Source organism: Mastigoproctus giganteus, chromosome 11, assembly GCF_048544385.1.
Source record: "Mastigoproctus giganteus isolate SK-2022 chromosome 11, ASM4854438v1, whole genome shotgun sequence".
Classification (NCBI taxonomy): domain Eukaryota; kingdom Metazoa; phylum Arthropoda; class Arachnida; order Uropygi; family Thelyphonidae; genus Mastigoproctus; species Mastigoproctus giganteus.
This window is the reverse complement of record NC_143585.1, coordinates 20,811,905-20,836,975: the sequence shown is the minus strand read 5'-3', so window position 1 is coordinate 20,836,975 and position 25,071 is coordinate 20,811,905. Positions and strand designations below refer to the sequence as shown.

Here is a 25,071-nt window from a genome sequence, read left to right as displayed (position 1 = left end):
ACGATCCACAACGTCAGTCCAGGCCTGATTAAGGTCAAGACATCGGCTCTTCAGGTCATTTTCCACTTGCTTGGCCAACGTTTTCCTAAGCGCAGTCTGTTGAATGTTCGGGTGGCTCGTTGTCTCCAAAGGAGCGTGGATGGTATTCTATTCGCGCCCATTCTACATACGTGGCCAAACCATCTAAGCCTTCGCTTCTGGATTTGGTCGGCGATGGTTGGTTGCTGTTGGCATCTGGCGCAGATGGTATCATTAGTGATGTGGTCACGAAGTGAGATGCCCAGGATCTGCTGCAGGCATTCATTTGGAATACATCAAGTTTGTTTAAATCTAGCTTGAGACAAATCCATGTTTCCGATCCGTAAAGGAGAATGGGCAGGATCAAAGTCTGGAAGAGTCGGATTTTAGACTGTCACAGAATATTACTGCATAAAAACAAAAATAATAAATAAAAAAGTAATGATACTTTTTTTTTTTTTTTTTTTAAACAATTTAGGTTTCCTGAAATCAACATGTTTGTTGGTGTAGATAAAGCTTTCCATTTTTTACAACTCTGATGCTGGGACATTACAGAAAATAGAAACATATCCAGCAAGAGTATAATCTCATTAATTTGAAGTTCACTTTGATTTAAACAGATCTGAAGTACTGGTACAGGATAAGTATAAGTCAGCATAATCAATCAAGATGTTTAGCCAGATACTCTTATTATAGTGTATAGAAGTTTATCAACACTTTCATTTAAAATGTTAAAAATCTTTTAGTTTCTATCACCAAATTTTGTTTTTACAACAATATCAATTATGCAGCTTGATGTATATGAAATCACATTTAAAAGAATGCTATTTATTATTATTAGTGGCATATGATGCAAGGAAGTATGCTTATAAATAATCATCCAAAAAAAAAAAAAAAAAAAAAAAAACACCTCCCACATCACTTGCCACACTCCAATAATTTAGCTAGTTCTTATTTGAATTTATTCAAACTGCCTACTTCCACAACACCAGATGGAAGTTTGTTGCAACAGTCAATCACCTGCTGGCTGAAGGCTAACCCCTCACATCTATCCTGCAACCATTGCTCATCATTTTGAATTTATGCCCCCCCAATTGTATGTAGACTGATCAAGAGAATTCCATCAACAATGAACTTCCTCAGTGCATTCAAAGCCTTAAAAATTTCAATCAGATCACCTTATAGGTGCCTATTCTCAAAACAGTGCAATTTGCAGAACTAAAGCATGTCTTGGTAAGACCACCCTTTTATTCCTTTCACCAATCTCACTACCCTTCTGTGCACCCATTTCAGCAGCTCCACATCCTTCCTAAAATGAGACCTCCAAACCTCTATGCAGCTCTCAAGATGAGGCCTAACTTATAAAATGAAATAATCATCACCTTGTACCTGCTAGCAAAGTTCCTGTATATCATAGACAAAACTCCATGAGCTGTCCTAGCAGCCTGTTTGCACTGTCAGAATATTTCATATCTGACTACACAATTACCCCAAGTCTTTTTCATTTTCTGCCATCCTGAGTGAATTAACACACAGTTGGTAAATTAATCTGGGATTTCTGCTACCCATAATATGCAGTAGCTTGTATTTATCAATTCATCTGCCATTTCAAGGTTGTTCCAGAAACCGGCAGTTCAATGAATAAACGAGGAAGATGAAAAGTTGGTTCTGTGAGTTCGAAGTTGGACAGTAAATGGATGTTGGCTGGTGGAGGCACATGTTCGGACTGTTCTGAAAGAGAGAGTGGGAATTATAGAAGCCAATTCAGAAGAACAGTGCCTGTGGAAGTACCTGTAAAAAAGGCATGTAGCAGAAACAGTACATCTATGAGACAGGAAGGGGAGAGAGACACTGTTAGAGATGAGTCATTAATAAACCTAACTGCCCTCTTCTGAATGGAATCTCGAAGCCTGAGAGAGGTTTTGGGGGCAACGCCCGAGATGCGGGAACAATATTCCATGGTAGGGCAGATTTGCGATTTTTACAGAATGAAAAGCTGTTTGGAAGAAAAGTAACGCCGACAGCGAAAGAGAAAACCAAGTTTTTTAGATGCAGAGGAAGTGATATTTGTAATGTCCTTGTGCCAAGAGAGATTAGAAGTCAGGGTAATCCCCAAAAGAGATATATCAATTTGCCTAGAAATTAGAGTGTCACCAAAGATAAGCATAGGAGCAGAAGAATCCTTTTTGTGAGATATAAGACAAGACTGAGTTTTAGAAGGATTGAAATCAACTAAGTTGCCTTTTCCCCACTGGAGAATTACCTGGAGATCAGCATTTAAGGAATTTTTAGCAGATATTCGAGAAGTTGAAGCTGATTGAGCACGGCAAGGTTTCTCAAAATGGAAGGTGGAATGCAATGTGCTATCATTAGAAAAACTATGGACAGGATTTCCTGTCAATGGAAGAAGGTTATTAATATACAAGAGGAAAAGAGTGGGGGAAAAAACTGAACCTTGGGGGACACCAGCATTAGTCGAAAAGTCAGAGAGCCATCTACCATCACCCTCAATGAGCAATCAGAGAGAAAACTAGATAACCAATTACAAAAAACAGTTGGCAAACCATAAGATGGAAGCTTGTTTAGGAGACCTTTATGCCAAACACAATCGAAAGCCTTTGAGATGTCAAGAGCAACTGCTTGTGTTTCACCAAAACTTTTCCACTGAATTATTCCATAAATGGGTAACACAAGCCAGAATATCACCAGTGGAACGACACTGATGGAATCCATACTGGCAATCGTTGATCAGCCGGAAGGTTTCTAGGTAGTTTAAGAGTTGGCGGTTAATTGATTTCTCCATTACTTTAGAAAGAGCAGATGTAATTGCAATGGGACGATAATTGGATGGGAGGGATTTGTCAAACTTTTTAAGAACTAGCTAGATATGAGCAAATTTCCAAGCAGAAGGAAACACAACTTTGGAATAAGAAAGTGAAAAAAGGTGGCAAAGAACAGGAGTAAGTTCAGTAGCACAGGTTTTGAGAACAAGTGAAGAAATGCCATCAGGACCTGGAGCTTTCTTAGAATCAAGATTTGTCAAAATCCTTCTGACATCCTTTTGACGGAAGACCACAGGATGCATTGAATGGAGCGTGTTGGGAATGGTGGGAGGTGTTTTACAAGATCATTAATATAAGAGTTAGAATAAAAATGGGATGCTAGCTGGTCAGCTTTATCCTTGGATGAAGTAACAACAGAACCAAATGGTTTTGACAGTGGTGGGAGCAGAGATGTGCAAAAGTTGCGGCCAATAGCTTTTGTAAGAGACCAGAATGCTCAGCTACCATTAGGGCAAGAAGCAAGTTTTCTACTCTTAGCCTGTTCAAAATCTAGTTTGGACTGATTAATAACTGCTTTACAATTGTTGCGAGCTTTGGTGTAGGCAGAAAATGAAACTAAAGATTTAGAAATGAGCCAATTACGATATGCAACGTTCTTCTCTTGAACAGCCTTAGCACATTTATTGGAAAACCAAGGTTTAGATAAAGGACGAGATTTTAAAGTGGAGTGTGAAATAAAGGATTCAGTTCCTACAAGAATAATTTCACTGACATGATTTGAGCATATGGTTGACATCAGAAGTTTTGAAACAGTAATCCGACCAAGGAAAAGAAATCTTGCAGGTCATCCCATTTTGCACTCTTGTAATGGCAAACAATACGAAGTTGGTTATAACTATCAGGTAAAGGCTCCATTGGAGAAGAGACAATCACCAAGTTGTGATCTGAGGTGCCTAAAGGACCATTTACTTCGACTGTGTTCTTGTGAGAAAAAGCCCAAGTGTGTTGGCTGCATGGTTAGGATTGTCTGGTATTCTTGCAAGTAAATGAACAATCTCTGCAAGGTCTGCAAAGTAATTGCAAAAGCCTCAGCATCTCGACAAGCTGGGTCTGTGTGACTAGAAAACGGAACCCAGCTGGAGTTGTGAACACTAAAATCACCAAGGAAAATTACCTCACTGTTAAGACAGTTGGACTGGAGAAAGTCAAGTGGCAAAGAGAGGAAGTCAAAGAGGTCCAAGTGATTAGTGGAGTTGGGAGAATGGTAGAGACAACAGATGAATCTGACACAATGAGGTAGAGAGATTTTAAGCCAGAGAAGATCGAAAAGAGGAGATTCCAAATTACCAAGTCTCTGACAGGGAATATCGGATCGGACATATGCACAAGTACCACCTTTGAGGCGAAAGGAATCATACAGAGAATAATTTGGGCAACTGAGATGAGCAGTGGTTGACTCAACCAATAACTGAGATTCTGTCAGAAAAAGTACATAGGGTTTGGCAGACTGCAAATGAAAATGGACATAGTTGAGATTAGAATTGAGACCACTTATATTCGTGAAATGAACTAGGAAGTGTTTAGAAGGTTTAGATCTTTTCGCAGATAAGCTTACTCTATTAGTTTGACAATTCATAGTGTATTCAATAGTAAGAAAAAGTGGGGGGGGGAATGCTGTATGAAGTAATGAAATTTTTGGTTATGGCATACACATGGTAAGAATATACCCAGATCCTTGACATAATGTGGCCTCGATAATGTCCCCCCCCCTGAATACACACTACTCAGACTCTCTCCAGTCGCTATCTGGCAGAGTAGAGGTAGCAAGATTATACACTATCTGATCCGGAAGCCTCCTAAAGAGTTACCAATAAAATAAAAAATAAATTTTCTGTTTATACTCCAGGACGACCAAACAGTCAGAGGAGTTAACAAGATAACAAGAATACAAGAAATAGCACCGTATTCAGCAGTCACGGGCTTGAACCCCGGTCACTCAAGGCACATGTACTTATGCACCCGTGCGCCTGACCACTAGGCTACGGGGGTTCCGGTGTACTAACTAGTGGCCAGCCTGTGAATACTGTTTTAGAGCTGTATCCTCGAAATGTAAGGAAGACTGGATCTCACCATGATGTTCATCATAACCTCAAAAGTCATCAGTTATACTGCACGATAAAAGAGAGGGGGAAGGGTTGACCGGAACTTAGCTCTGGAGACTAAACATGGGTTCCACCACTTCAAGTCTCCAATAAGCAAAGTAGTGGTATTTCACTGGTTAATGAGTGTCATCTACTACCTAGTGGAGCCTGGTAACACAGAGAGGTGGCATTCCTCCATGTAGTGTGGGTTCCGCACCTCGACCCCTGCTTACGTTGGTTCACATCTGGGTGGTGACCCACAGTGTGCATATGCATGGATGTTATACCCAGGATTACTAACAGTCCCACCATCGTGAAGGTGCAAGCAGAGGATTTGGCTGTCAAAGACTGTCCGGACTTTGCAGAAATTGGGTCCACTTCACTTGAATTCATCTGAATATCAGTTCCATCAGCGTTTTAGACTCCCAGGTAGCGAGTACAGCTTGTCTGGCATATCTGAGAGAATGTCTGTGACAACATCTAGGACCAAACGTTGCACAGACTTGTTGCAGCAGCCTACCCTCATTAGTGTCATTAACTACCATGCCAATTTTTGTATCACCTGCAATCTTAAACCTGATATGCCTTCATCAATATCATTAAAAAATACAGAAAACAACAATGGGCTCAGCACTGAACTCGGGGAGACTCCATAATATTAGTCCACAAAGAGCACTATCCATTAATAACCACTCTGTCTTCTCCCACTCAATCACCCTTTATCCAGTGCTGTAACTTGCCCTTAATGCCATGCTGCTCCAATTTTTACAGCAGTCTTTAAAGGGAAACAGTATCAAAAGCTTCGCCGAAATACAAGTATATGATATCAAAGAAATTTTTTTTGTCCAGTTCCTTTGTTACTGCATTATAAAATCCAATCACATTAATCCAACAAGCTCTCCCCTTAACAAACACGTGCTGTGACTGCAGTATAAATTCATTCCCATCTAGATGAGCCTGCATTACTTCTTTAACCAGAGACTGCATTATTTTCCCTGCAACAGAAGTTAAACTAACAGACATATAATTACCCATGTCATCCTTTGTTCTCCCTCTTTGAGATTTGGGGATAATATTTGCATATCTCCAGTCCATAGGGACTTCTCCTGAATCCAAAGATGCTCTCATAATTATGGATAAGGGTTTTCTTACCTCCTTCACTGCCTCCCTTAATAAATTGGATAAATCTCATCCACCCCAGGCATCTTTTTTTAACTTAAGCTTCAACAATTCCTCTGCCACTTTACTCTCAGTTATCACAAAATCATTTAGCTCCTTGTTATATTCTGATGTACTTCTGGAATTCCTCTCAATAAAGAGCTCCTCAGGGATGAATGTAGATAGAAAATACCCATTCGGTTTGACAGTAACCTTTGCAGCAACATTACAGTTATATCATCGTCATCAAGTGGGCCAATGTGATTCAACCCCTTTCCTCTACTGTTAATATAAGTAGAGAAGTATTTGCTGCATTTCTTGTCATTCTTTGCCAGAGACTTCTTGTAATCTGCCTTGTAATCTAACCTAACTAAAAATTAGTTTATATCTACTGATATGCTTCTGTAACACCAGATAATTTATATGCATCCCATGCATTTTTCTTCTCAGCCACAAGTCTGATCAGATCATGTGACATCTATTTAGGTCTAAGCCTGAAATGGTTTCTTAGTTGGCATGAAAAGCCTAATAGGTTTTATTAGGCTTTTCAACTGATGCTATCAGCAAATGCTAAATTTTTATTTAGCATTTGCTGATAGCATCATCATTATACTGTCATACTGTATAGAATTTTAGAATGTCTGAGGCCACTGTCGTCACTGTTATGAAAGCCGAAAAAGCCCAGGGCTTCTTTGCACCATAGGGTTTAAAGCTAATGTTAATTTAATACATATTGCACTTACAAATTACAGTTATGTAAGTCGGTCCTAGAGTGCATGTGTAAAACAGTACCACTGACCGCGTTTGGCACTACTTTGGCTGTTGTTATCAAGTATTTCCAGCACAGCGGGTAACAACAACTGGAAAAATGTACATTTGATTATATTTTACCATAGTTGTACATAATTAAATCTTCTTTTTTTTTTTTTCATGCACGTGTGTGTGTGTGTGTGTGTGTGTGTGTGTGTGTGTGTGTGTGTAAGAAGACACAAGCAGCCTGAAAGGTGAAGATTACACACAACTATAAACTAACAGAAATAAATCTTAATGGGGAAAAAAAAAAAAAAAAAAAAGAAATACACTGGCTTGGTAAGTTAGAACTGCCCAATTCAGAATTGGTGGTATATGATAAAATTTTTATATCTTTCACTTTTTAACTTGGCTTGCAGAGTAGTTACTGAAAGTGAGAGGAAAACTGAAGCAATATAGTTAGGAAAGGATGCTACGTCACTGTTTTCCATTAAGATTAATTATTATATTTAATAATCACTCATATACCATGTAAAATTAATAATATAGTTTATTAAGCTAATCACCCAAACTATATATATTTAAGGCAATATTTCAGGCATCTTACTGATACCCATCATCAGACCATGCTGTTAGGGATAAAAAATGGAAAGAGTTACAAATTTGAATTATATTACAATAATTATTAATTGTGAATTTTAAGCCTAAAGTATTAGGTTGAATTACTGTTACCAACAGAAATAGGTCAAATTACCAACAGAAGAGATATTAAATTAAGTAAATACAAAAATACAAAAAGATTAAATTCTTACCTGCTGATTCCGACAGTTAATTTATAGGCGAGGGATTAAGTCTATCAGCCAACAGAATGGCTATATCATTCTATTGGCTAACAGACTTAATCCCTTACCTACTGATTAATAATAGTTAAATGTTTATAATAATTAATAGTAATAAATTTTCCATTAAACTTAATTAATAGTAATTAATCTTAATGGCAAACTGAAGCAACTTCCATGGACAAAAAATATATATATATACAGCAGACTCTAGATTTACAGGGATCGGATTAACCGGGAGACTTCAAGACTCCAAATAAAAAAAATAAAAATCAACCAAAAATCATAAAATTCAAGTAATAACTGAATAGGTATAAACAGACGTTTTGCAAGTCATAAATAAGCAACAAGAAGTGGCATTATAAGTCGTCATTGGGAGATTAGTGTACCAATTATCATGCAACCCCCGTCACTCGAAAAAAAAAAAAAAAATTTTTAGCATGTTTTAGTGTGTCGTGTTGATTGTTGTGTTCTGTTGCACCACAAAAAGACAAATTTTGTTTCGTTATTTATGTCAGGGATGTCGAAAAATTTTTTTATAGTAAATATATATTTTTTTTGTTTAGAAATCATGAAAATGAGGTAATTGCAAAAGAGTTGCGCTTTCAGTTAAACAAAAACTTGAAATTATTCAAAAGTTTGAAAATGGTGCATCCATTAAATTTTTAATGAACCATTATAATGTTGGTGACCAAACCATATGCAACACGTAAAAAATAAAGGGAAGCTATTAGATTGAAAATCAACATCGCAAAAAATAAGGGGAAGCATCGTATTGGACACAAGAGTAGTACGTGGCAAGTTTTTTTTTTATCTATCGCCATATTTTTTAATTAGGTTGCTGAACATTTTTAGATACAGTAAATCCCAGACTTATGCAACTAACGATTTACGTAAATTTTTTTTCACTCAATTTTTTTTTTTTTTTTTTTTTTTTTAAGATTGTAAAATTTAAAACAACGACAAAAAAAAATAATAAGCAATCAATAACAATCATGCACACAAATTACACAAGTGAGATATGGAGTAACAAGCAAAAAAATAAGAAAGAAGAGAAGATTCTTCAATTTATTTATTGTTTTTTTTTTTTTTTTTTTTATGTAAATCAACATTTCAGTGAAGCTGACACACATTTCACCATAATAACATAAAAACCCACAGAATTCCAGCTATTGGTATTATCGCAAATGCAATAGGATCGAGTTTACTACACATTTATAATTAGATGCACGAACAGAAAAGCTCAGTAACCCGGTAACCCAGTAAAGTGCAAATTGTTTTTATTGTTTTATGGTAGTGACCTACACAAATGTTCTTTAGTAAAATGTGAGCTTGCACAGGGTGATAATAGTGAACTTTTGCCATAACCCTGTGAAGTTCTTTACAGAAAATTTCATTTTGACCGTTATCGTGGTGCCGACTAAGAGAATAAGCAACAGTGGTACTAGTAAATCTACCAACAAAAGGAGAGCGATCGATTTGGATCAGAAAATTAAAATAAATAAGGATGTATGAAAATGGTCAAACCTTAACAAGTATCGTGCTGAATTCAGATTTGTCAATAATAATATAGTAGCAATATGTTATTAGTCATTCCTGAGTTACGTAAAATTCAATGAAGTAAGAAGTCCTGGAACGTATATCTTACGTATGTCGGGGACTTCTGTATTTTCGGATTAACCGGGAAATCAATTATCCGGGATTTGTTTTTTACCATCTATCCCGGAAAATCGAGAGTCTGCTGTATATATATTTAATTCCATATAACTAAGGTAAAATTTTCCAAATGCATAATCAAATGTATATTTTGCCAACAGGATGATATTTCTTTCACTACTGTATGTTGTACAGTAGTGAATTTTTGTTAAAATGTTTGACTGTAGTTATTTTCATCAAACTTTTTGAACTAGACAATGTGTCTATAAGTCAAACTCCAAGTCAGACTTCAAACTTCATTGCACACATATTTTATCTATACTAAAATGCATATAAAATCCTAGATCATTATTTGAGGGAAGGGAGCACTGCCTCAAATTTCGAATAAGTATTTGGACCTTGATGGTATTCACTTTGACCATTAACAGAGAGTATGTTGATATACTCTTTGTTTTTTTATTTGTTAGTTGTTGGCACATCGGCTTCTGTGACCACAATGCACCTCCCAAGGTTTTTGCACTACTCTGATCCAAGCCCGAGGTGGGATTCGAACCCGCGACCTTTCGGTTGCCAGACAGCCACCTTACCCACCCAGCTAGCCTGGTCGACTTGATATACTCTCTGTTAATGGTCAATTGCACTAGTTCTTATGGTGGTTGTAATATTAGTTATTTGAAATGAACTAACAAGAAAAAAGTAAATGAAAATTAGTAGCAGTAATTAATACAGGCTAATAAAGATGCAATATGGAGGGAGGGAGAGAGAATTGTCTATTTCAACATCGATTTATATCAATTTCAGCAGTTGGATCAGTAAATGAACTCATTTAACTGCTCCTAAAATTTTACCAACCTGTCAACCTTGACCAACCAGTGAGGTTACTCAAGCAGATGACAATGTGCTAACTAAACAAACTTCATCAGATTCAGTTGATTAGTTTTCCTCAGAAGTTCTTAAATTATCATTGTCCACCTTAGTTGCTATGGTCACTCACTGTTAATGGTTCCTGCACCATCATGAGTATTACCTGAATCACTAAGAATCACCAGATCCAGTATTTTCAGAATCCTCCTCATACCTGATACAATTAACAGTCATCAAGTTGATTCAAAAAATTTATCCCACAGGTTGAATTATCAGGGCATGACTTCCAGTCAGGGAGTTGTAGGTTAACCACGCATATAAGATACCGAAATTCACAGAATAAAGTTGCACAAAGATTCTTATCTTATTGATCATTATCGTACAGCTTATAGCACACCTTAATTCTTTGCTTTCCTTTGATTTGGTTTGGATTTTATTGGCGCATCAGCAACTAAGGCTATAATGCGCCAAATCCAGGTCATATATCAAAAGTTAAAACATTCAGTGACCTAATTAGTTAGGCCACCATGTTGAGATATAAAAGGTATAAAAGTAAAAAAAAATGTATCAACAATGGAATGACAATTCAATTTTAAATACGAGTAAAAAGGTTTACTGATTTTAAAAAGCTAAAAACAGCAGACACATTGTCATTTTCGGATAAAATCTGACTGAGTGTATAAGGCTCAGTCAGATGACTAAAAGCGGTAAAATAAAAATCACGTTCGTGTCTAAAACGTGGACACTCGGCTAAAATGTGATGTATACTTAAATAGGTGTCACAGTTCTCACACATAGGACAGTCATCTGCTCTCGGCAGAAATGCATGTGTAAGATGACTGTGTCCTATGCAGAGGCGAGCTAAAACAACTTCCTCTCTGCGATTCCTGTGCAGACTAGACTGCCAATGTCGGATTACAGGCTTTATCTGATGGAGCTTGTTTGTGACTTGCTCATGCCAAGATTGTTGCCAATGGGACAGTAATTTATCGTGTATTAACTGCCTGTAGTCTGTATAGGGGACTAACAGGCAATAAGTGTTGGGAGGTTCTGCTGACCTGGCCACAGCATCTGCCAGTTCATTTCCCACGATCCCAATGTGGCTTGGAATCCAGCAGAAACGAATGTCGAAAGAACACTCAGACAGAGAGTGGAGCATCTGCTGAATCCGGGTCACAAATGGATGAGGATTATACCTCATACCCGATAAAGCCTGCAGTGTACTTAGAGAGTCAGTGTACACCATACACCTTTGATACCTATGGGTTTTAATAAGGTCCAAGGCTAACTCTATAGCATACAACTCAGCTGTATATATGCTGCATTCTTGGGAAATCTTTCCAGATATAGAAAGACCTGGAAAGATAGCAGCAGATCCAATAGACAACTCCGACTTCAAGCCATCAGTGAAGACAGGCAAGAAGTCGGAATATTCGGCCCGGTGGTCACTTTCCTTTGATACTAACCACCTCATACCTACAGATTCCAAGCTCTTTTGGTTGTTTTGAATCAAGTTGCTTTTGATCAGAAGCATAATCACTCTCTCCTCCATTCCTGCCTATTCTTCCTGTGCATGTTACATATATCAGAACAGAACATACCTATATCAGTTCCATCCCTTTAAAAAAGGGTGTCACAAAGACTCATTTAATCTTATTATAACAGCATCTGTATACTTAACCAGTACCTCAAATCCATTTTATTGACAATACCTTTAATATTATTATATAATAAATAAAACTTTGTATCTGTTTGTTATCTAATTCCCCAATATATGCCTTGTAATTAGTGAAGTTTGTTACATGCTATTGATAGCCAATGTACATTAGTTTTGTTCACATCCTTTCACAAAATTAACAGGATTGATATTCACAGTGAGTGAATATCAATTCTGGACCTTTGAGGGCATGGTTCACCCTTGAAGTACGAAAGCCTTTTACTTGAACCTCTCAAAGAGAGTAAAGTTTAACCTTAAGTAAAGTTCTCTAAAAAAAAAAAAAATCAATAACAGCTGCAAGGACCACTGTGCCACCTTTGTTCAAATGTATGCCATCCATGTGAAATAAACTCCGTCTACCAATTATGGTGCGCCACGCTGGCAGTAGTAGTAGGATTATGTGCATTTTGTTTGTATGATGCATGCGTTCATAGGTAAATCTGCACACTGTGCACACTGAAAAATCTTTGAATAACTCCTATTCATCCTTTCTTCCCTTTCTCTATTAAGTTCTATAGAGGCCAGTGTAAACAACATTGAGTACATGTTCAAGTGGTTTAATAGTTTTGAAGAAAGATAGCAAATGAAATTCAAACGGCTGAACTAGTAAGCAAAATATATGTACTTACCATCATCTTTGTCTTTCTCCTTTGGAGAAGGATAGTCGTCAAATTCCTTGCTTTTGTATTCTCCCGCAGTAGTAAACTCTTCAGATATGCTCCTTGCTATTTGGAAGAAAACTTACCAATTAGGACAGTAAAGCAACTTGCAACATAAAATCTGTTAAAAACTGAAAGCATTAAACAGTGTTAATGGCAAAACTTCCTTAGAGGAAATTAACAGCAAACTATATAGAGTAAAATGATTAATTTGTTTTTGCAAATTGATACTAGTAAGTTTAGAATTATAAACTGCACTTCACTTATATCACAACACTAAGCCAGTTTGTTTTGTTTCACTTTCTAAATAAACTTTTTTTTTTATTTTAGGACTGCTGCTCCTTTTCAACTTTATTTCACCAAAAGGTTCACTGGTTCACAACCTAAAATAAAGGTGCAAACTTAGTGGCTGCAAAATTACAGTGGGTGCCACTTCATGTGATTATATTGGGTTCAAGAAAGTTGATAACATTAAGTGTCTGTAAAATTAAATAGAGAGAATTTTTTTTTATGAAATATAAAAGATTTTTTAATCAAATAAAGAAGCAAAGTACTATTTTAACATAGGAATTAAAACAGTTTGAAAAGTAATGCTATAGTGCATTCTGTTTTCTGTCTATACTGCTTGTGGGGGGAACAATGGTTTTTCCTCCTGTGAAAACAACAGAGCTTTCCACTAAGTTAACCAAAGTAAAAAAAGAACACTCACAAGGCACAGTTGTGACTGGTTATGGAACTAATTAGTTCCATCACCAAACAACTGATAGCTTCAATTACTGACTGTCAATTAGTTCACCAGCACTACAGACAGAAAAACAGAACAGTGTGAGCTTACTTCTTAAAGTATTTCAATTCCTGAATTTAAATAGTGCCCTACTTCTTTACTTGATAAATGTGTTGAGACTATGCTGTGTACTAATAGGGGTTTTATTATCACGTAATGAAATTTACATTTCAATTGGAACTTTTTCTTCCGAACACCACTTGGCCGGTCATTTAGATTTGATACATTTATTCGCTGCCCAGAATAAGGTTGTTAATTGAGGCCATCTCTTGTCTGATGATGGAACCAAACAATTCCATAAAATGCAGACACTGCAGAAATAGCAGAGACATGGTGTCACTCAGACATAAGTGAGGCTGAATTTGAGTGTGGGGAGTACAATATATCCAAGGACAGATAGGACAGGAGAGGTGGAGAGGTTATGCTCTTTGTTAAGAAGGATATTAAATCTAAGGCAGTGCATGCAGTTGGCTCAAGTGAGCAATGTTGAGTCAGGTTGGTGTAAAATATGCATTGGGAAAATAAATTTGAGAGGATGTTGTTGCTGTTATTTGGGTTTTAGGAGCATTAGCAACTAAGCTCATATTGCTCTGGGGATATGCAGGGGTCATTCCCTGACCTTTCCGCATCCTCCGTATTTGGTGGTCACGGGCTTGAACCCCGGTCTAATCAAGAAGCATGTGCTACGCACTGCTGCTCCTGCCTACCTGGCTAGGAAGGTGCCAATCGAGAGGAAGAGGAGTGTGTTATAAGCGTAATGACTATGAAGAGTGTGTCAAACAGTATACAGGGAAACAGAGTAGGCCAGAAAAATCAGAATTAGCATTACTAGATGCATACGATGCAAGGAAGCAAGCATATATGGCACAAGCCAAAAACATCAGCACCGAGCTTGTTCAAACCATTCAACGCCTTATACACCTCAATCAGATCACCCAGAAGGTGCCTAGTTTCCAGATGCTGCAATCTGCAGAATTTAAGCCTTTCTTGGAAAGAGCACCCATTTGTTCCCCTAACCAATCTCACTGCCCTTCTCTCTACTCTTTCCAGCAGCTCCACATCCTTCCTAAAATGAAGCCTCCAGACCTGTATGCAGTACTCAAAGTGTGGCTTGACCATTGCCTTATACAAAGGTATAATCACCTCCTTATCCCTGCTAGCAAAGTTTCTGTATATTACTGACAAGATCCCATGGGCTGCTCTGAAACTTCATATCTAACTGCACAATTACCTCCAGGCCTTTTACATTCTTCACTACCCTGAGTGTAATACTGCTAAGTTGGTACCATACTCTGGGGTTACTGCTACCCATACGCAGTACTTTGTCAACATTAGTTAGGATATCTGAGATGGGTACTGGCTGAGGCAACTGATAATTGAGAATGTCACAAAAAGCAAATACAGCTTGACAGACTGTAGGTGGAAATGGACATCACTGTGAAATAATTGAGAAAGTATTTCCTTTCTATTCTGCATAAATTCTATAACATGAAGTTACAGTTCTATAACTTCATAGTGTTGTTAAAGACAATTTGTTTTTAATAAAGACCAGGGTAAAGAAAGTCACTAGGTGGTCCCCACCTTCTCACAGCAGGGCCAAAGCAAAAATGAGCAGTCATGAACAATTTAACTGAGCTTAGAATGGTCTCACTGGCTCAGTCCACACACACACAGACAAGGTGACCATCACATTCCCTTAAACTTCAGTTGCCACCTCTCAAGCCCATCTGCCTAACTTTTTTAGATCCTGTTGCAGTAGCATACTGTCATTACAAACTCTGCCAACCTTTGTATTGTCTGCAAACTTAGACATTAAGCATGATATACCCTCATCAATATCATTGATAAATATAGTAACAGCAAGTTACACCAAACTGAGGTGCCACCGTAGCCAAGTGGGCAGGAGCAGCAGTGCATAGCACATGCTTCTTGATTAGACCGGGGTTCGAGCCCATGACCACCAAATACGGAGGATGCAGAAAGATCACGGAATGACCATCACATATCCCCAGAGCAATATGGCCTTAGTTGCTAATGCTCCTAAAAACCAAATAACAAACAAACAGCAAACTGATTCAACATTGCAGTGTCCACCAATGTCAACCAGATGCACTGCCTCAGATTTGATGTGTTTCTTAACTAATAGCATAATCCCTCCTTCTTTCCTATCCTGTCTATCATTTGTTCATGTATGTGGATTTTTTTCTTTCAAATACTGGTAAAATTTTTGGAGGAATTACATTATTTGCAGGCTAGTTTAATAATTAGCATTAGCATTAGTAGAGGCATTTGATGCAAGAAAGCAAGTTTATGCAGCATCAGCCAAAAAAAAAAAAAAAAATCCACTTCCACTTCACCCCTATGTTCGTTCAAAATACCTGTCCAGCTGAGCCTTAAACTTATTTAGGCTATCAACCTCCACCACAACGGATGGGAGTCTGTTCCACCAACCAACCACCCGCTAATAAATGAAGTATATTGCTGTTTGCAGCAGAGCTGTATTGAGAAATTTTTGAAGGGAAGGGTTTGATCAATTAAAGGAGGCTTTATTAATATCCAATTACATTAAAAGATTCTATGTGAGAAAAATGATGAATACAGACTAAAACTACTAAGTCATCTAATTATACATAATGAAAATTAAAATTTCCAAAATGAAAAGCTCTATATATAAAATATAAAAAAGCTCTACAAGATGAGCCTATAACAAATTCATGATGTGATTGCAGTATAATTGCATGCCTGTCAAGATGATCCTGCATTACTTCTTTAACCACTGATATCATTATTTTACCTGCAACAGATGTTAAGCTAACAGATCTGTAATTACTCATGCTGTAATTTCACCCTCTTTATGAATTGGGGATACATTCATACATCTCCAGTCCACAGGGACCTCCCCTGAAACTAAGGATGCTCTCATAATTATGGTATGTTATGGGTTTGCTTAATTCCTTTGCTACTTCCCTTAATATAAATTGATAGATTCCATCCACCCCAGGGGACTATTTTATGTCCATCTTCAACAATTTCTCCTAGACTTTCCTTTCAGTTAAGAAAAAGTCATTTAGCTCCCTGTCAGGGTTTGATAAACTTCTGGTATTCCTTTTCCTAAAGAATAGCTCATGTGTAAATGTAGATGCAAAATACCTATTCTATTTGCCTGCAACTTGAGCAGAATCATCAACAACCCATAGACATCAAGTGGCCTAATGTGATTCAACCCTTCTTCTACTGTTAATACAAGCATAGAAGCGTTCACTATATTTCTTTGCATTCTTTGCCAGAAGATTTCTCATAATCTGCATCAGCTTTCCTAACCACCATTGTGACTTGATTAAATACAAATTCATATCTACCATAAGCTTCTGTATCACCTCATAACTTATATATAATTTGTTAACTGATAACTTGTTAACAGGAGAGACTGCTTCTACAGGGATGGGATACACTTAAATAGAAAGGGTGCAAGGATATTTGCTGATGCTATCGAAGCAGTGTTAGTGGGTTGGAAAACTGATAGTTTGGGGGATACAAGGACTAATAGATTAACAGTGGCCACAGGCAGAGGAGAAAGTGATTCTTGCACTGCTTCTACTGGAATAAGCAACAACCTGGAAAACAAGATGCAGGATATTTCAGAGCCTGCTGGGAGTCATTGCGGTACAAGTAAACACACGGGTTGTGTTAGGGTAGCTAAGAATTGGAACAGGTGCATGTATACTTGTGTGTACACCAATGCTAGGAGTTTGGTAAATAAATCTGATGAATTTGAGGTATTGCTCAAAACATCAAAGGCAGATACCGTTGGGATATCAGAGACGTGGTGTCACACAGATAAAAGGAATGCAGAACTGGAATTTGGGGGGTACAATGTGTACAGCAAGGATAAACAGGATAGGAAGGGAGGACTGGCTATGCTATTAGTTAAGAAACACATAAAATCGAAGGAAGCGAAGCCAGTCGACATTGCTGGACAGTGCAGTGTCGAGTCAGTTTGGTGTGACATAAGCATTGGGAGATCAAAATTGACAGTAGGAGTGTGCTATAGGTGTGATGACTCTGATGAGCATAATAAGGAACTGTACAGGGATATAGAATACAGTAATACTGGTAAAATTTTACCAGTATTACTGGCCAATCAGAATGTCTTATAATGGGGAATTTTAATTTCACAGATATTGACTGAAATTTGTGGGTTGGTCACTCATACACTAGCAGACTTTTGTGAATTTATTGGATGATTGTTTTCTACATCATCATGTTCAGGAGGCAACTAGAGGCAGTAATACTCTTGATCTGATTATCAGTAGTGATTCTTCATGCATTAAGAATCTGCAGATAAAGAAACCACTAGGTGGCAGTGATCACAGTGTGCTGAAGTGGGATTTATTCAAAGAGGTAACTACCATCAGGGGTAAAGGGAAGGGTTATTGCTTTCGTAAAGGTGACTACGATGGTCTGAGACAGTATTTCAATTCTACACAGTGGGCCAACTGATGACGTTACCAACGGCAAATTCAAAATGAGAAGCATTCAAAGAACTTTTCTTGGAAGCTACAAGGCTTTAATACTAAATAAAAAATACTGTTCAAGGTTTAGGCCTAAATGGAGGTCAGTTGAACTAATGAGACATATGGCAGAGAAGAAAAATGCATGGGATACATACAAATTAATGGGTGACATGGAAGCCTATGATAGATATAAGCTGGTCTGCAATCAAGTTACAAAGGAGATTAGGCAGGTGAAGGCAGATTACGAGAAATATTGGGCAAAGGATGCAAAGAAAAACAGCAAAGAGTTCTTTACTTATGTAAACTCTAGAAGGAAAGGGATGAATCAGATTGGTCCACTGGATATTGATGGTTAAACAGTTGAGGATCCTTTTCAGGTGGCTAACAAATTAAATGAGTATTTTGCATCTACATTCGCACATGAAGAATTATTCAGCAAGGGGAATGCCAGAGGTGTATTCAAATCTGGCAGTAAGCTAGATAATCTTGTAATAACTGAGAGTAAGGTGGAGGAGAAATTGTTGAAGATAAACACAAGAAAGGCACCAGGGGTGGATGGGATCTATCCAGTTATATTAAAACAGGCAGCAAAGGAAGTAAGCAAACCTTTAGCCATAATTATGAGAGATTCTTTTGACTCGGGGGAGGTACCCTTAGACTGGCGATGTGCAAATCTGAGGCCAATTCACAAAGGAGGATCAAAGGCTGACACAAGTAATTATAGACTTGTGAGTTTAACTTCTGTTCCTGGAAAATTAATGGAGGCACTGGTTAAAGAAGCACTGCAGGATAAACTAGACAAGACTTCAGTTATAGCTCGAATACAGCATGGTTTTGTTAAGGGAAAGTCTTGCCTGACCAATTTGATTGGATACTATGATTAAGTCTCAAGAGAACTGTATGCAGGGAATAACATTGATATTATATATTTTTATCTTAGAAAGACTTTTGATACTGTTTCACATGGAAGACTGCTGCACAAATTGGAGCAGTGCAGCACTGGAGGCAAATTGCTGCTATGGATAAAGGGATGTTTGAGGGGGAGAAGACAGAGTGGTAATCAATGGACACTGCTCATCATGGACTAATGTTATTAGCGGAGTCCCTGAGGGTTCAGTGTTGGGTCCATTGTTGTTTTCTGTATTTATAAATGATATTGATGATGGTATATCAAGTTTTATGTCCAAGTTTGCAGACAATACAAAGGTTAGCAGGGTTGTTAAGGACACTACTGACAGTATGCTACTGCTGCAACAGGATCTGGAAAGGTTGAGCAAATGGGCTGAGAGGTGGCAAATGAAGTTTAACATTACATTTGTCAATGTACTACATATGGGAAACAGTAATTCCAGAGCAATGTATCAACTCTGTGGTACTACACTGACAGTGGTAGAGAATGAAAAGGACCTGGCAGTAATTGTGCAGGCAGATATGAAGTTTTCTGAGCAGTGCAGATGGGCTGCAAGAGTAACTCATGGTGTCTTGTCAATGATATACAGGAATAAGGGGGTGATTATTCCCTTGTATAAGGCAATGGTCCGGCCACACCTTAAGTACAGGTCTGAAGGCCTCATTTCAAGAAGGATGTAGAGCTGCTGGAATGAGTACAGAGAAGGGCAACAAGATTAGTGAATGGAGCAAAGGGTTGGTCTTACGAAGAAAGGCTTAAGTTTTGCAAATTACAGTGTCTGGAGACTAGTAGTAGTAGTGGTGGTGGCATGTGATGCAAGAAAGCAAGTGTATGAGCTTATGCAGCATCAGCCAAAAAAAAAAAAAAACACACCATTCCCTCCAAATGCCTGTTCAGTTCATCCTTAAATTTATTCATCCTATCAACTTGCACCCACACACTGGCTAAAGGCAAATTTCCGCAAATCTATTCTACATCTGTCCTTTCTTAATTTGAATTTATGCCCCCTTAGGTTCGTAATCTGAAAAAGAGGAAGGATCCCATCAGAATTCAGCGTGCTCAACCCATCAAGGCCTAATACACCTCAATCAGATCATTGTGCAGGTGCCTAGTCTCCAGCCACTGCAATTTGCAGAACTTAAGCCACTCTTGGTAAGAGGATCCCTTCATTCCCCTCACCAATCTTGTTGCTGTTCTCTGTACATGCTCAAGCAAATCTACATCCTTCCTGAAATGAGGCCTCCAGACCTGTACGCAGTATTCAAGGCGTGGCCTGACCATTGCCTTATATAGAGGAACAATCCCCTCCTTTTCCCTGCTAGCAAAATCCTATATATCATTGACAAAACCCCATGACCTGACCTGGGAGCCTCACTGCATTGCTCAGAAAACTCCATATCTGACTGCACAATTACTCCCAGGTCTTTTTCATTTTCTACCACCTTAAGTGTAGTACCACACAGTTGGTACCGTTTCTCTGGGATTACTTCTACCCATATGCAGTACTTTGCATTTGTCAAGGTTAAACTTTAGTTGCCACTTCTTAGCCCATCTGCCCAAATTATCTAGATCCTGTTGCAGTAGCACACTGCCATTGCTGTCATTAACAACCCTGCCAACCTTTGTATCATCTGCAAACTACAACATTAAGCCTTCAGCATATACCTTCATCAATATCATTGATAAATATTGATGGGACTCCACTGATAACATTAGTCCACGAAGAGCAGCACCCATTGATTACCACCCTGTCTTCTCACACTTAACCATCCTTTTATCCATTGTAGCAACTTACCCATAATACCATTCTGCTCCAATTTGTATAATAGTCTTCCATGCGCAACAGTGTCAAAAGCTTTTTTGAAATCCAAATATATGATATCAGAATTATATTTTGCATCCAGTTTCTTTGTAACCACATCATAATATCCTATCAAATTTGTCAGACAAGACTTTCCCTTAACAAACCCATGCTGTGTTTGAATTATTGCTGCAGTCTTGTCTAGATGATCCTGCAATGCATCTTTAACCAGTGACTCCATCATTTTACCCGGAACAGAAGTTAAACTAACTGGTCTCTAATTACTAGTGTCACCCTTCAATCCCCCTTTGTGAATTGGGGATACATTTGCGCAACTCCAGTCGGTGGGAACCTCCCGAGTCCAAGGATGCTCTCATTATTATGGCTAAGTGTTTGCTTAGTTGCTTTGCCGCCTCATTTAATATAACTGGATAGATCACATCCACCCCAGGTGCTTTTCTTATGTTTAACTTCAACAATTTCTCCTCCACTTTGCTCTCAGTTATTACAAAATCATTAAGTATCCTGCTGCAATTTGATAACCTTCTGCCATTTTCAAACCTTAATAATTCCTCATGTGTGAATGTAGATGCAAAATACTCGTTCAGTTCGTTTGCTATCTGAGCAGGATCATCATCAGTCGAACCATCGATGTGAAGTGGACCAATCAGATTCATCCCGTTCCTTTTCGAGTTAATATAAATAAAGAAATCCTTGCTGTTTTTCTTAGCATCTTTTGCCAAGGATTTCTCGTAATCTGCCTTCGCCTGCCTAACCTCCTTTGTCACCTGATTACAGACTAACTTATATCTGCCATAGGCTTCTGAGTCGCTTGATAATTTATATGCATCCCATGCATTTTTCTTCTCTGTTACGAGTCTCATTAGTTCATTTGATAACCATTTAGGCATAAACCTTGAACAATATTTCTTAATAGGTATGAAACTTTTAGTAGCATCCACGATTAATTCCTTGAATGCTTCCCACTTAGAATTTACTGTTGCTAACGTCGTCAGTTGATCCCACCGTACAGAATTTAAAAACTTTCTGAGACCACTGTACTCACCTTTATGGAAGCAAAAACCCTTTCCTTTACCCCTGATGGTAATTAAATCTTTAAGTAAATCCCACATCAGTACACTGTGATCACTGCCACCTAGTGGTTTCTTTATCTGCAAATTCTTATTACACAAATGATCACTGCTGATAACCAGATCAAGAGTATTACTCTCTCTGGTTGCCTCTCGAACATGCTTCTGCAGAAAACAATCATCCAATAAATCCACAAAATCTGACTATCGTGTGAGTGACCAATCCACAAGTTTCAGTCAATATCTGGGAAGTTAAAATCCCCTATTATAAGACATTCTGATTTACTAGCCCACTATTTCTCTGTGCAATTGTTCATTGTACTCATTAGGCCTGTAACACACGCCTACTCTTTTGCTTTCACAGTGCTTAGGTCACACCAAACTGACTCAACAGTGCACTGTTCATCTATATCAACTGGATGCACTTCTTTTGATTTTATGTTTTTCTTAATTAACAGCACATAACACCTCCTCCCTTTCTATCCTGTCTATCCTTTCTGCACACATTGTTCTCCCCAAATTCCAGTTCTGCATTCCTTATATCTGTGTGACACCACGTCTCTGCTATCCCAACAATATCTGCCTTTGATGTCTTGACCATCACTTCAAATTCATCAAATTTATTTACTATACTTCTTGCTTTGGTATACATGCAAGCGTACATGCTCCTATTCCTAGTTACCCTAACACATCCCATATTCCCACCTATTTCACGATGACTGCCATCCGTCCCTGAAACTGCCAACACCCCTTGCTCCAGGTCGCTACTTATTCTAATAGAAGTTGTGCAAGAATCACCTTCACCTCTGCCTGCGGCTACTGTTAAACTATTAGCCCTTGTATCCCCCCAAGCTAGCAGTTTTCCGACGCACCTAACACTGCCTCGATAGCATCAGCAAATATTCTTGCACTCTTTCTATTTAAGTGTATCCCATCCCTGTAGAAGCAGTCTCTCCTGTTAACAAGTACAGACTAGGCACCTGCAAAGTGATCTGATAGAGGTGTATAAAGCCTTGAATGGTTTGAGTATGCTCAATGCCGATGGGATTCTTCCTCTTGCTCAGAATAATCACCTGAGAGGGCATAAATTCAAATTGAGGAAAGACAGATGTAGGATAGTTGTACGGAAATTTGCCTTTAGCCAGCGGGCAGTTGGTTGGTGGAACAGACTTCCATCCCTTGTTGTGGAAGTTGATAGCACCTAAATAAATTTAAGGCTCAGCTGGAACAGGTATTTCGAACGAACGGAGGGTTGAAACGGGAGTGGTTTTTTTTTTGGCTCATGCTGCATAAGCTTGCTTTCTTGGATCATATGCCTCTACTAATGCAACATCATCAGTTGGTCCTGTTGTGCACAATTTAGAAACTGTCTAAGACCACAGCAGTTACCCTGACAAAACCAAAAGCCTTTCCCTTTACCCCTTGACAGTAGTTATGTTTTTAATTAAATTCCACATTATCTTTTATTTGCAGTTTCTTAATGCATGAAGATTCATGGCTGATAACCACATCAAAAGTACTGATTTCTCTTGTCACCTCTCTAACATACTGCTGTAGAAAACAGTCATCCAAGAAATCTAAAAAGGCTTGCTTGTGAGAGTGACTAACTAACAAATTCCAGTCAACATCTGGAAAGTTAAAACATCCAATATGAGACATTCTAATTTGTTGGCCCACTATTTCTCTATATAGCTGTTTGGTATACTAATCACAGTCATTATGTCTATAACACACTCCTACCATCAATTTTATTTTCCCAGTGCTTATATTGAACCAAACTGGCTCAACACCAGGGTCCTGAGCCGGATATCATCATTCTTCTCTTTCTTGGTGATTCTCATTTACTTCTCTTCTCTTCTCTCTCTCTCTCTCTCTCTCTCTCTCTCTCTCTCTCTCTCTCTCTCTCTCTCTCAGGGTAACTCAGGAATTTTTTTTTTGGTGCAGCATAAGCCTCAGGCTTCCTTGCACCATATAGCTAATAATAATAATAACATTGCATATGTCACCCACATCAACTGGATGCACTGCCTTCGATTTAATATGCTTCTTAACTAAGAGCATACCACTTCACCACTCCTGTCCTGTCTGTCTTTCCTGTATACATTGTACTTTCCATATTCAAATTCAACACCACGAATGTCTGAGCATGGTGTGTGAGTGACACCATGTTTCCATCATTCCTACTGTGTCTTCATATAACTTAATCAGTACTTCAAATTCATTAAATTTATTTACAATGCTCCTAGCATTAGTGTACATGCAAGTATACATGCACATATCTTACTCTTAGTTACCCTATGTATTTATTTATTCCATGATGGCCCACAGCAGGGCCTGAAGTCCCAGACACCTTGCTTTCCACCAAGCTGCTGCATGTTACAATAGTAGCAGTGCAAGAATCACTCTCACTTCTCTATATGGTTCTAGTTAAGCTATTAACCTCCTGTATACCCCCCAAAACTAGCAGTTTTCCAACCCACCAATCACTGCCTCGATAGTATCAGCAAATATTCTTGCACCCACCTTATTCAAGCGTATCCTATCCCTGTAAAAACTGTCTCTCCTGTTAACAAGCACAGACAATGCTGAGAAAAATTTACCCCATGAATGTTGCATATTCTCTCCAGGGCCGAAATGACTGAAAAGGCTCTCAACATATATTCTCTCCAATTGTGTCCGGGCAGAAATGCAGGCGCTTTCAAATTCAATCCTGTCTTGCAACTTAGCATTAGCATTAGCAGAGGCATATGATGCAAGAAAGCAAGCTTATTCAGCATCAGCCAAAAAAAAAAAAAAAAAAAAAAAAAAAAAAACACACCACTCCCATTTCACCCCTCCGTTCGTTCGAAATACCTGTCCAGTTGAGCTTTAAATTTGTTTAGGCTATAAACTTCAACAACAAGTGATGGAAGTCGGTTCCACCAACCAACCACCCGCTGGCCAAAGGCAAATTTCCGCACATCTATCCGACATCCGTCCTTCCTCAATTTGAATTTATGCCCTCTGAGGTGATTATTCTGAGAAAGATGAAGAATCCCATTGGCATTGAGCATGCTCAAACCATTCAAAGCCTTATACACCTCTATCAGATCACCTCGCCGGTGCCTAGTCTCCAAACTCTGTAATTTGCAAAACTTAAGCCTTTCTTCGTAAGAGCAACCCTTTGTTCCATTTACTAATCTTGTTGCCCTTCTCTGTACCCGTTCCAGCAGCTCTACATCCTTCTTGAGATGAGGCCTCCAGACCTGTATACAGTACTCAAGATGTGGCCTTACCATTGCCTTATAACCATTGCCTCATTAACTTTTACAAACATTGCCCTTTACTCGTTAAGTAAGTCCTCGGATCTCCTACTCTTAATATCATTAGTGCCAATGTATAGAACA

General features: G+C 38.3%; 1 protein-coding gene across 1 annotated transcript in view; it reads right to left on the bottom strand.

Annotated features, from left to right (window-relative positions):
* Window positions 1–25,071, bottom strand: part of LOC150077761 (diacylglycerol kinase theta-like) — a 517,440-nt gene that overhangs the window by 247,859 nt on the left and 244,510 nt on the right. Inside the window, exon 7 of the mRNA XM_090385344.1 lies at window positions 12,556–12,651. Coding sequence (XP_090241470.1) covers window positions 12,556–12,651 — 96 coding nt within the window. The remainder of the gene's footprint in view (window positions 1–12,555; window positions 12,652–25,071) is intronic.